We start from the raw sequence: 13,308 nt of genomic DNA on the forward strand, positions 1-13,308 counted from the left end.
TTTTTTTTAGTTTGCTTTTCACTAAAATGAACCATGCTTCATAAAAAAAGATCTCAGAGGATTTAGGATCAAGAATTGTTGATTTGTATGAAGGTGAAAGGGTAACAGAATCATCTCAAAAGAGTTTGGATACTCTTCAGTCCATAGTCAGGCAAACTGTCTGTAAATGAAATGATTTAGTTCTGTGACTACTCTCTCTACAATTGGGCTCCCAGCTAGGATGACGCAAAATGATCAGTAATGTAACAAAGAAGCTCAGAGTAACAGCTTAAGGCTCAAATGAATCATTGGAGCTGGTTCAAATCTGATGATCTGAAGATGTTTTGCAGACTGATGAAACTAAGATTGAATTGTTTAGGAAGAACTTGCAGCACTATGTATGGTGTAAAAAGGGAACTGCATACCAACATGAAAACATCATCGCAACAGTGATTTACAGTGGAGGGAGCATCATGATTTGGGGCTCTGCTGCGTCTGGGCATAGACAGGTTAATATCGAGGGGAAAATGAATTCCCAAGTTTATCAAGGGATCTTGCAGGATGATGTCAGGGGTGACTATCCACTTACTGAAGCTCAGTAGAACTCAAGCTCAACATAGTTTTGAGAGTGGGAATCTTTTTTCTTCGTTTTTTGTCACTCGTCTCTCTCCCTCTCTTTCTGTGTCTCTCTCTCTATCGGATCTGTAATGTTGGTCTTGTGCAGTCTTGTGTTTATACACTGCTGGTGCTCTGTGGGATTTCTCTCTACAAATCATGCTCCACGTAGTTGACTCAGACACCACAGTGTGCTGGGCTCGGTCCATGTGCGCGAGACAGAGGGAGAGAGAATGGGAGAGTAGGTGAGAGAGGGAGACAGACATTAAGTGACAGAAGCCCCCCCAATTCTCTGTCTAACGTTGCTTCATCTCTGACGTTCATAAGCAACGCCACCCGCTGAGTACCCATCACCACTTCCCACACACACACCACACACACACACACACAGCCTACACACAAGGAGTAGCCTTAAGCATCTTTGTTCTGTGTGGGAGGGGAGTGACATCATTTAGTCCACCTGTGCTGTGTGTACAAAACAAACACTACAACATAAACACAGTGCAGTCTCAATCAGGGATGGTAATCTACTCAACGAGCCCTCCAACCCAGACGGGCATCCCTACCCTCACATACGACCCATAAGAGCGTACCAGAGGTAGAAATACCTGACCTTCGTCGTCATGGTATCTAATAAAAATCTAGTCAAGGCTGTGTAACAGTCATAGTTTGGGTAGGTTTAGGCACAAAAAGTTCAAAGGAAGTGCTTCCTTAAGGTTAGAGGACATTGGTCGTCATGGTTACAGTAATAAACACACGGTTAAGGTTGTGGAATGGTCACAGGTAAAAAGAAACAACATTTATTAAAGGTTTCACACAGGACATGAACGGCGTTCTCCTGAATGAAAGTCCTTGGTTGTGCTGACCCATCCCTCCTAGAGGCTAGTCTTTGTCACTCTTTATACAATGTCAACTAAATTCATCCTCCTTCTCTGATAATGCTCTCAAGTCTTTGCATTAACTATGAAGGTACAGCCAGCAGCTGGTTTGCTTAGCTTAGCATAAAGACTTGAAACAGAGGGAAACATTTAGCCTGGCTCTGTCCAAAGGTGACAAAATCTGGCTGTTAGTACCTCTAGTACTCACTAACACATTAAATCTTGTTTGTTTAATTTGTACAAAATACAAAGGGAGCTATGTACTAGGATATATCTTGGGTAAGTTAAGCTAACTGGCCACTGGCTGTAGCTTCATATTTACCATGTAGACAGGATCCACCTTCCCATGTCAGCAAGAAAGCGAATAAGCATATTCCTGAAAATGTCAAAGTGCTCCTTTAACAAAGACACGTACACATACAAGCTGTGTCTCAATTCACTGGCCAAATCCTTCGAAGGCTTCATTTGAAGACCAATTGCATCACAGCAGTGTGACATGGCTGTCCCACTTCAAGGCTCCTTGAATTGTGGCAGAGAAATGCGTCCTTCGCTTCCTGGGCAACGAAGGATGCAAAGGGTGGATAAAAAGAAAATAAGCTGGACCGAGGACAAATAGGAAATCCTCCATAGACAAGACCGTCTCATTTAGGTTTGGCCTTTGTGGTCAATGTGGTCTTCAGGGGTCACGCCTCCGTTGACCACGGCATCAGAAGGATGCTGCCACTGAATTGGGACATAGCTATAGTATACAACCAATATTTAATGTAATGTATACACCCTGTGTGTTTTCATTACATATCTGATCTTTCCTTTGTTAAAAAATGCACAGATGTATATCGCATTGGCCGGATGTAGCTGGACATATACAGTACAAATACATGTAAAGTCACGTTAATGTACAATTCATTGCATGCCAGGGGAAATGTGGAAAAAAAGAAGAAAAAAAAATCATTGGCTGATAAAAGAGTTCAGATATAAAAGATACTAAGAATAATTGTCTCCACCAAATGCAATGTATGTTGTAATGCGTCTGATGGGAAGTAGAGGCAATAATCATTAGGAATCCATTGGAATTTAGTGCTATGTAATAAAATACAAAAAACCCACCCGGGCACACAAGGACAATCTATGATACTGAAACATAGGACCACAAACAAAGCACACATTCACATAAGTACACAGTATTAGGACATGACTGTTGTTGTATTTTGCATCAGAATCAACAACTGCTGCGTAATGTAACGTGTTACTGAGCCTTTTTTTGAGAGTATTATGTTAATCGGATCATAATGATTGGTGAAAGCGGTGACGTGTCTGTGTGTGGGAGAGAGAGCCTGCAGCACAATGCCATGGACTGAGTACAACACGATCTATATGGATATATGTGACTATGATAACACACTATACTTGTTTCACAGACTGATCCATGCATCAGCAACATACTGATTAGCATGATAATATAAGCTATGTCTGTGTTAACAAGTGTTTGATAAAGTGCTAATGGTCTTTCCACTTGGTTATGTGGTGAGAGGTGATTGGTTCGTCCAGAGCTCCAGTTCTCATATATGTCAGTGTTTATTGCCGAGAGCGTATGAATTTGCATCAGCAGTCACCCACACAGAGCGATTAATTCAGGCATTGTTTCGGATGCGTCCTCTCCCCAAACTGGATTCAACAGCAAGTTAACAGGCTCCAACTACTCCCTCTCTCTATTTAGTTGTGTCATACGGTATTTTGGCATGTGACAAATGATGAGGCCCTTGTAAACAGCCCTAGATGATACCTGACAGTTTATGTTTGTTTCACAATGTAAAATGTCTCACACAACAACACAACAATACACAATGCAATTAATTTGATGTTGTTAGGGAACTGATTAAAGGACTGGGAAGAGGAGCAGCAAATAAAAACATTGTAATAATATGTTTGAAGCAATTAAAGAAACTGTCTTTCTTTCTTTCGTTCTTTTTAAAAAATATATTTACCGCTATATTCTGTGTAAAAACAATATAAAAGGGTTACAAACTAACTCCTAAAGGGACTTAAATATGAATTGTCTTCATAAAAGATGACTTTTGCTCTCAAAATCATTTTAAGAATAATTTTGCTGAGTACTGATGCACCTAAAACACAGAAATAAATGTACTTTCCTTCACAAGGTTGGGGGGTTGGATGTAGGAATCTCTATCATAACCACGAAGTCTGGCTTCATTAGAGGCTCTCTGTGCGGTGCTGTTGGTTGACAGGTGTCTGCTACATTCCCCAAATCATTGCACAAACTGGGGCTGCACTACAGTGAGGGCATTGGGGGAGGCTGAGCAGATACAGTCAACTCTTAAGCTCTCGCTGGAGGTGGAGAGCAGACACATATTTTCACCTGACATACAGATCATGGTCTGTTCATTCCATCATCACTAAGTGTCTGAAGCAAAGGGAAAAACTGACGGTGTATCAGTTTTCAAAGAAATAGGAAGGAAGACAGATTCTTTTTTTCCAGTGAAGGGCAGCCAAAGCATCTGCTTGACAGTGGTGGAGAACGTTAAGACCAGCTGCAGGCAGTGAAAAGCAAAACTGTTATGAGTCCTGGGGAAGAAAAAGGTCAGGCATATTTAACTGAAACATTAATACTATTTAGTGCATTCAGTTCCATATGATGTTGGATGTCAGCTGCTTCTGGGAGCTACTACCCCCCCACCCCTCAATCTCTCTGTATCTCACTTTGAGGATAATGTGTTAAGCAGTGCAAACATTAGAGCCGTGGGAAGTAACACTCCCAGGGAAAATGAAAATGCAAATGAACTAAACATGGAGGTTAAACTGTTAATGGAACATGTTTTACATTTACCAATGCAAATGACTTGTCTAATTGTGGTGTAAATGCATGTAAATAAAAGTTTAATTTGCATGGAGGTGCACACCCACCCCAACAGGCTATGTCAAGTTAATATGGTCAATAGCAGAGATAACACTTCTCACTTCAACAGTTCTCTTTATCCTAAATTGAGACTATGTAACCTTTGAAATAAACAACTAACACGTCGCCCCTCTTAGAAATGAAGTGTAGAATTCACAGGAAATAAAAGCCATCTTTTCTTAGTGTAGCAAGATTTTGGTGATACAGCCTTATTTGGTCTAGTATGATATTCTAACTTCAAAGGTAAAATAGCTGAAATAAAAGGACTTGCTTTACACTTTTGTTTTACTTTGGAATTTAAAGCAGTAATGTAGTTACATGTTGGAGAAAGTTAAATGGGGAAGTGTGTGTTCAGGCCTGCACGTGAGTGTCCCAGGCAGCCTTATTAGTGGGATGGTTGAAATTCCAGAGTCCTTAGTCAGTCAGTGCCGTTCCAGCTGCGAAGACATTTCCTGGTGATGTCCAAACAGGTTCACTTAGACAACTCTCAACTGCTGTCAAATGAAAACACTTCTCCTCAGAAGCTGTTACATTCTTGAGTTATTACTTGCAATCACATGTGCCATTTGCCACTCTAATAATCATAACTTATTTTGCCTCTATTTTGCCACTATAACCACACACTCTGGAGTGAACCTCATCCCAGCATTTCTCAAGGGCACAAAACTCACATAGAAGTGTTCATTCATGATTACTGCCCTGCACCGCTGCCTGTGAATGATACAGAGATTGCTTTATCGCTGCATGTTTTCACTTCCTGCACACACAGTTACGGAAAGTGCGGGATATGAAGTTGCAGGTCAGAAGCTGCGTGTTTTCTTTTCCTTAAATATGTATAACTGTTATGAATGAAAGTGTTCAAAGCAGTCAGGTAAATCCAGCCTGACTCTTAAGTAGACAAAAAAAGGTGTTTGGAAAGCAACAGCAGGCTGTGGAGGGAAAGGTTCATATTCCTATGGTATTAGGACGGACTGCGGAATCTCTATTGATGTTTAGATAATTTTGTTTTTCTCGATTCAGAGCAGGAAGTTTCACTCATATACTCTTTTCTGTTTGTGTACATGGATATATGTGTTTTAAGCATTTGTGTGTGCATTTTGTTTTTCCTCTCCAGTCTTTCCCAGCATGCCCTGACACCTCTCCTTCCTCTCCTGGTTACAAATCCGCCTCTTCTGGACATGAAGCTTCTCCGAGACGCCATAAGATTCCGTTGTTGCTATAGTGTCCTCCCTGTCTTTCTTTCTCACTCGGACACACACCAGGAAGTGATGAATAGCAGGTGTCCACCCTCCAATACTTTCCCCTATTCTTGACTCCCCACCAGAGCCACAGATCTGCAGATTGCACAGCACTGATTAATCTCCGCTTGACAAGATGAGTCTGATTCATGTTGCTTGGACACTGTAGAAAGCAGCAAGATTCCTCACAACTACAGAGGAAAGCTGGTCCCTTACCTCCAGAAATAGAGGTACAAATCCCCTAACAACAGAAATATTGAGATGCAGTATGTTTTTAAAGATAAGCCATGACTCATATTTCTAAATGCAGCACGTTTTTGAAATGTGACATGCTGTAACAGAACTCTGACCTGAACTATCTCGTCAAATCATGCAGCAGTAAACAAATGAACTAAATCCAGACAAAACAATAACATATCAGATGTGAGAGAAACCTCTATCTCTACCAGATAAGGCAGCACACGTAGACATGGAAAGCCTGAAAAGAAAAGCCTATAAACAGCATAGCCATAGTTGATTTACACATTGGCAAGGATTCAACTTAGGTAGTTAGTTTTCTGTTCCCACCCCTCTGCTGTAAAGTATCACGGGGGCCCAGTGGCAGGTAGAGGAGTGGCGTGATAGACTGCACTGGAACCCAAAGTACATCATCCCGAGAGGTGTGGGGAGGGAGAGGTGGGGAGGCCCAGGACCCTGTGTTTGTTTTTAGTTTCCTTCTGCAGATAAGAGCAGCTGCAGTTTAAAGGGCTGGGCACGTGAGTGTCTGCTGAGGATATCAGTGTACAAAGCAAACTGGACAACTCCCACCATGCATCAGAAATTCTAAATACAGTTTACAATGTATGTGGGTGTGTGTGGCAGTGTGTACACAGGGAGACAGGAAAGTGTTATGACAAGAATCACCAGGCATGCAATGAATCCACCACAGAAAGCTCCTCTATAAGAGTCGTTAAAAAAAAACCACATGCATTCTTCATATAGCTACACACATCAACCTTTGTAAAAAACCGAAGTCCTAGCTCTGTTTGAATTAGCACTAGTTAGTTAGTTAGTTAGTCTTCAGCTGCAGGGTGTACAAGAACGGCACAGGAATCGGTTTGAATGAATATAAACTGTTTCTTGTCTGCCTACCAGCAAAAGCTCATGTGTTCCAAATGGGTGTGTGAGCAACTGTTAAAAGCAACTGTGTCAATACCCTTGGTAGTCACGTAAGCTTCAACTGAGACCAGTCAACAAATGCTCTCCTTAATGTGTACTAGAGGCAAGATGTTTAAGAAGACTAATCTCTCATATTTGTTGCACAACCTTACAAACAAAACATTTCTGGAGTTTGGCTTTTATTTTTTGTTTTTTTGCTGCTGCACAGAAGCATCAGGCACTGAATAGATTCTTCCATGTTGGGCTGAGATCCTCTACTTTACTTTTCCCCTGTGAGATACAGATAAGGTGTGGTGAAGTAATGTTCAGAGGAAAGCACAATTCCCTCCAGCTTATCATTGCTCAATCGGCTCCAGTATGCTTCCAGAAATAGATGGGGCGAGGGGTTGGACTAAGGCGAGGGACTGAAAAGCCATTAACTGCTTTTTTGCTGAGGAGGGTGACATTACCATACGGCCCTGTCGGCTGGCTGGGACCACAAGCTGAGCTGAGCACCACCTGTTTTTATGACAGGCAAAGAGAGGTACTGGGGTTGGGGGTGGAGGGTGGGGGCTGAGGGGTGTATTTGGCACCGTATTAGTATCAATAATGGCGCCGGCAGTGTTTCACTCTCACTCTTTCTCTCTCCCAGTCACATTACTCCATGATTATCCCATTCCCTCTTCTGCTCACCAAGCCTCTGTCTCTGTTTGTTTCCCTTTGCTATCCTGATTCCACTCTCAGCCTCGTCTTACATGCATTTTTCTCCTCACTGGTATTCTTAGTACTTCACGTCTTCTACATCACACTTTATCACTCTCTCACTTTTGTCTCCATCTCCCCTCTTTGTCCTTCAGTCACCGCTGGGGATTTAGCCAGGGTTGGGAAGTAACAAAATATATTATTTTATGACTGTTGTTACCTTATAAAAAAAATATATATTTTTAAATTTCAAAATAAAAAAAGATAATATTATTGCCATGTATCACATGTTTGCGTGTTGCAGGTAAGGATCAAGGAGGCATGTATATGGTAAGGTTGGTGGTGACTTACATTTTTTGAAAAATGTCTCCTGTGGTTAAAGGAGACAACAGGACATTCATTTTAAAAATTAAAAATAATCAGTAATCAATTACAGACTTTATTCCAGATATAACCTCCCCAATCAGGAAGGCTTTGTTGGATTTTTGCCTACAACTGAAGGATGACATAACTCTTTCTTAACACAACAAGTAATATAATACCAATCTCATTTAAATTTAAATGAAAAGAGAACAAAAAAAAAAAAACTCCAGCAGTAATAGTTATCTCTGGAGTTTATAGTACACACTCCTTTTCATTTACAAACCCAGGACATATCTGGTCACAACCTTGTATGCCCTATTGATTCTCACCGAGCGTAGAATAACACAACCTGGATAAAGAGAGAGCTGATGTCCATGACTGCTCTGCCTCTCCTACACAAGCTTGGATAGTCACAGTGCTGAGGTGTTATCTACAGAAAACCATCAATAAAACGACTGTGTTGGGCAAAACAGTTTTGCAAAAAGAAATCATAATCCATCAAAGGTATTTTCAGAATGCTGTGTTCCACGCAGACATCCACCCCGACGATGATCATACATGCACACAAACACTGTGTCACAGACCAAGATAAACAAACACACTCCCACCAGACTCTGTAACACTCACAGTATCAGCAGCTGAGATAAACCCACACACACACTCTGAACTTTACACAGCCCATCAAGCCCCAAGTGTATCAGGGGACACGCAGACAGACAAGCGATGATGAGCCAGCCCCAGAGGGACCATGATATGTCGGCAGGGTCAGGGTGATTTTAGTCAGTCAGTGCTAGCATGATACAGTCCAACAACCTCTCATCAGGAGCAACAGCAGTAACACCACAGAGGTCTCAACTTCAATACTGGTCATCAAAAAATGTACTTTTGCTCTGATGCAGCAGAAATTACACATTGAGTATTAAAAAAAAAGCTAGAATTTACCTTCAGCATACACAGTATAACCCCAACAATTTTATCTGCTACCAAAAGCCATCTCAAAAGCTTGGATTTACCTTGCTGCTAAAAAATAATGCCCCTAATTATTGTAATCATTACTGTATAAATGTGCAAACTAATGTATCAAGCAACAATGTAAATAGCTGAATATCAAAAAAGCTACCTTACGTGTTAGGAAAACCTTTGGAAAGGTTAAAAGTTCATCTGAAATGACAAAGTCTCAGTAAATGCTCAGCCATTCTATTATTTTCTAACCTCAATATATGACAACGCTCTCTTAAGATATACTTGTTTGCACCTCATTTTGCCCCTGCATTAAAACTACAGCCAGTTATTCATTGACAGGCCATATCCTTGAGGACACTGGGTGAAATGTAACTGACCAGCTTGGCATTCAGCTACACACTCCTGAACATGTTTCAACACTGTTTTCCAGTACTGCATGATGTGTTTTATTATTACAATTAATAATGAGTCTGCTGACTCCCTGGAGGGTGGGTGTGGGGGGTGTTTTCTGGACTCTTTTTGACAGGGAGGTCAGAGCGGAGAGGAACAGTACCCTGGAGCTGGTTGGGAATCAGTATCTTGCAAACAAGCACTTTAAACAATTTAAACAATGTCTGCCTAACCTGTCACATACGCAGGCTCATGGGCTGATGATGCAGAGAGAGTTACTTAAACAAATTTTGCCTTTTCATATGCTCCACTAAACATGGTGGCACTTAATAAGTACATCTGCATTTTCATCAAATAGGCGTCTTCTATAAATGCTTCTATGCTAAAAGCTCCTGCACTATCAGGGGTCTGCCTGTGTGTCGTGTAGTTAATGCCTCTGAATTTTGTTTGGTGGTTTAGCAGTCTGTTAGCTAACAGCTAACATGTCATACATTTGAGGCCAGGCTTAAGTTCAGGAGGTTATCAGGCTTGACACTATCACACACCCAGTATCCATATGTGTAATGACGCTTGGCCCATGGGCAACTGTTAACCAACAGACCCTGTGTGGTGTGAACAAATGTTGCTAAGAGCTTGTGGAGACACGTGTGTACTAATATATCTGGGCTACTGGCAAAGGATATGAAATGTGTTGCAGCATGTGATAAATTATCTACTGTAGCATTAGTTCCTGATACGGTTCACTAATGTAACAAGCTTACCCTGCAATCTGTCAGCTGTAAGTGAACTGTCAAACTGTTTGCTAAGGACACACCAATGTAGCGAACAGGTGAATTAACATGAATGTGGGCGTGTTTAGGAAAAACCTGATTCTTCTGACATTGCCCTGGATTTGCCCTGACATGTTAGAAAACCCTAAAATACTCTGGATAATGTCCTGTGAGACCTGCATCGACCAGCTCAACCACAAAAACCAATGACAAACTGTACAAGTGTAATTATTTTCAAGCTTTTTAATACAAACTTAATAAACTATCAGTCCCTCTTAACATGTAAGACACTGACTCCGAATACTTTGTTATACCGTTTGTTTTATCAAGTATTGCACAATGTAGGTACAAAATTAATATACGATTACATTTTGTCCATAATATAGCAAAAATCTTTAAACTCTTAACAGAAAATACAACTCTTATGTTTTTCAAAAAAGCAAATATTCTTAAATCCCACCACTACGGAATATTCTGTACACAATCTTTAGAATAGTCAATGTTTTTTTTTAAGATGGATTCATTTTATAATTTCAATAAAAAAAGAAAACATAAAGTTGCTGCAGCCATCACAGATCACTGGAGTAGTAAAAAGATATAAATGCAATACCATGTCGTAGAAACAATAGATACTCTGATATTTTACAAACTCTGTACTAAATTAAATTATACAATTAGAAAAAAGACCAGGAAATCCCACTTATTTATGCCAATTTCTTGAAAAATTGGCGGTGTCCAGTTATGTTTAAATACTGAAAGAGGCCATGACTTGTGGTGGTTTTTTTTTTGTCTTTTTTATATCTTAAAACAGTCACATAAAAAAAATATTTTGTGCTTGGTTGGCAAAAGAAATAACAATGATGCATGTTGAAGTTTAGGTAACCAAGCTTGGACATCTTGTACTACAAGCTTCATCATTTAAGAAAAAAAAAAAAGGTATAACTCAAGGGGGCAAAGTAATTCACCCTCGGGCTCATGCTCTTAGACTCGTAACACAGATCTTACAGTCGACAAGTCACTTTTTTCCTTTTATCCTTGACATTCTGTTCTTGTTTACACTTTTTTTTTTTTTTTTCGAAATGTGCATTTGTGTTTGTTTCCCCCCATCACATTATCTCTGGTCGTTTCTGTGTGAAGTAGTAGCTTAGGTAGTACCTTTACATGTACTAGTTGGCCATAACTGGCTGGAATTGCTGGTTAGAATACTGCATGTTGTTCAAGCTGAAATTCAAGCCATCCATAAGGGACTTGTCGTTAAGGCCACCATAGGCCGCAAACATGTCGAAGGCATTGCTGTACTGCAGCGGGCTGAGGCTGAGCGAGCTGTCCCCGGGAAAGAGAGCACTCTGGCTGCCCTGGCCCTGCAGGCTGGGGAACACAAACTCCTTTGCATTGGGGGACAGGGCTGAGGGCTTCTGGTGCTGCTGCTGCGCTCCGAGGCCCAACCCGTACAGAGAGTGCATGGAGGTGGAGATGGCTTTCTGTTTCAGGAGACTGTTCACATTCAGGCCCAGGTTGGTGGGAGAGGTGCGTGCCACCTTGTTCGCAGCACTACTTCCGCCATTGTTGTTTCGTCCGCTGCTCTTCATCTTAGTGGAGCCAAACTTGGTGGCGGCGAAGGTGGCTGTTGTGAAGGTCAAAGGCTGCGTGGAGCGGGGCATAAAGGTGGGGCTGACTGCTGCCGAGTGGCCGAAAGGAGGAGAGGGTGAGCTGGAGCCCGGAGAGGTGCCATTCACAGGCTCGTTGATGGGCATGAAGACCTGTGCATCAGGATTGAAACTGTTCTTGATTTCCTTGTCCAGATCAAGCCCCCCACTGCTAGCTCCACTTTCATTGCTGTCATCAACATACAATACTTTGACAGGCCCTTTCTCCCCGATCTGATAGGACACCTCAAAGGGATCAATCCACACGCTGAGGTCCTGGGGCAAGTTGTTGCGGACATCCTCAATGTCCAGCCCGCTCTCTTTGGCTGCCTTCTCCACCACAGGGTCCACCTTCTCCCCTACGTGAATGCATCTGAATCCTGAGCCCTTGTATGGCTTGTCAGGGTACCAGTGTCCCTCATACTTCTGCTTCAGCTGGCGCTCCAGCTCCTCGCCGAAAATGTTGACCCTTCGCCTCGGCAGCTTGTTGTACAGGTACGAGATGATGAAGTTGAGAGCTACTTGGATTTCAAGCTGCATAGCTAACTGCTGACGTTTACCAGGTGCGTGAAGAATAGGTGTGTCTGACCTTGAATGTGTCCACTGGGTCTGCTTTGTTTATCCGTGGTTGGCAACACAGATGCTCTCCAGGCAGGATGGCAAAAGCAACCAGAACTTGGATAAAACAGGTTCAAAAGCAAAAGTGCTGGTTTTGTAGAAGTGGTGTCCTTCCACGGGATGTGATGATTTTTTCCTGCAACAATTGGTAGAGGAAAGAAAATTCTTAATCATTCATTTCAACATGTTGTGTAAATAAATTCATAAGTAAACGTCAATATTTTTAAGAGGATCCTATTGAATATTCACAGCAGATCTCTTCGATTCATCTGATCTTTTTGGCTACTTGACACAACTACTTAAGTCTTTTTAAGGGGAGTACAAGTGACCTTTAATTATAATGTGTCTGTCTGAAGTACTAGTGCATGTTGCAGTTTTGACTGTTGTGAGCTCAGATATCATAAGCTGAGTGTCACAGCAGCACACAACCAGAACAGAGTCTCACAGCAGCAACCAGATAGGAGAAAATGTGCAGCTATTGAAGAAATATTAATACAGGGTCAGCTTTATTTCTTGCTCATCTGGCACTGAGCTGTGCACATATTGTTTATCTGTCAAAAAGTAGGCATTGGACACATTGACTCGCACTAGGACTAGGCAATCCTATTACATAATAGACTACTGGATAACATCCATACAGCAGGACACAGGAAAACGAATGCGAAGTTGCATTTAATTGACGAAAACGGGTAAACGGGTAACTGAGGAAGTGCATTGTCAGTAATGCCTAATGGCAGAGCAAATGATTTGAGGTGGATTTTAAAACTGACAATCGTGTCACTGGGGCTGGGTATATGCGTCCAGCAACCACCCATTAGTCGGATCGCTTCCTAGATTAAAAACAATGTCGAAATAAGACTTAACCCACTATGGCTACACCCATATGTTTGGCAATTTTGGCACAGAGAAGGGGAAATTCTCCGACGTTAAAACACGACGTTATATAAAATGGAAATGTCATAAACTATAAAACCAAATTGAAGGAAATAGGCTGTGCTACAATGATCCTCGCCCTTTAGAAGAGCTGAGCTGAAGGATACAGAGAGTGAACTTGTCGAGGCTCTATAAATACCTAAAAGTACAACCCAAACCCCC

General features: G+C 41.6%; 1 protein-coding gene across 1 annotated transcript in view; it reads right to left on the reverse strand.

Moving 5' to 3' along the window:
- Positions 1 to 10,177: 10,177 nt before the first annotated feature.
- The window catches only part of tob1a (transducer of ERBB2, 1a), a 4,834-nt gene continuing 1,703 nt past the window's right edge, over positions 10,178 to 13,308 (reverse strand). Inside the window, exon 2 of the mRNA XM_023396291.2 lies at positions 10,178 to 12,349. Within this exon, the coding sequence (XP_023252059.1) occupies positions 11,116 to 12,135 (1,020 nt within the window). The 5' untranslated portion in view covers positions 12,136 to 12,349 and the 3' untranslated portion in view covers positions 10,178 to 11,115. The remainder of the gene's footprint in view (positions 12,350 to 13,308) is intronic.

The sequence above is a fragment of the Seriola lalandi genome, unplaced genomic scaffold (genome assembly GCF_002814215.2).
Source record: "Seriola lalandi dorsalis isolate HSWRI2012SDOR001 ecotype SW California unplaced genomic scaffold, Sedor1 jcf7180002054975, whole genome shotgun sequence".
Lineage (NCBI taxonomy): Eukaryota > Metazoa > Chordata > Actinopteri > Carangiformes > Carangidae > Seriola > Seriola lalandi.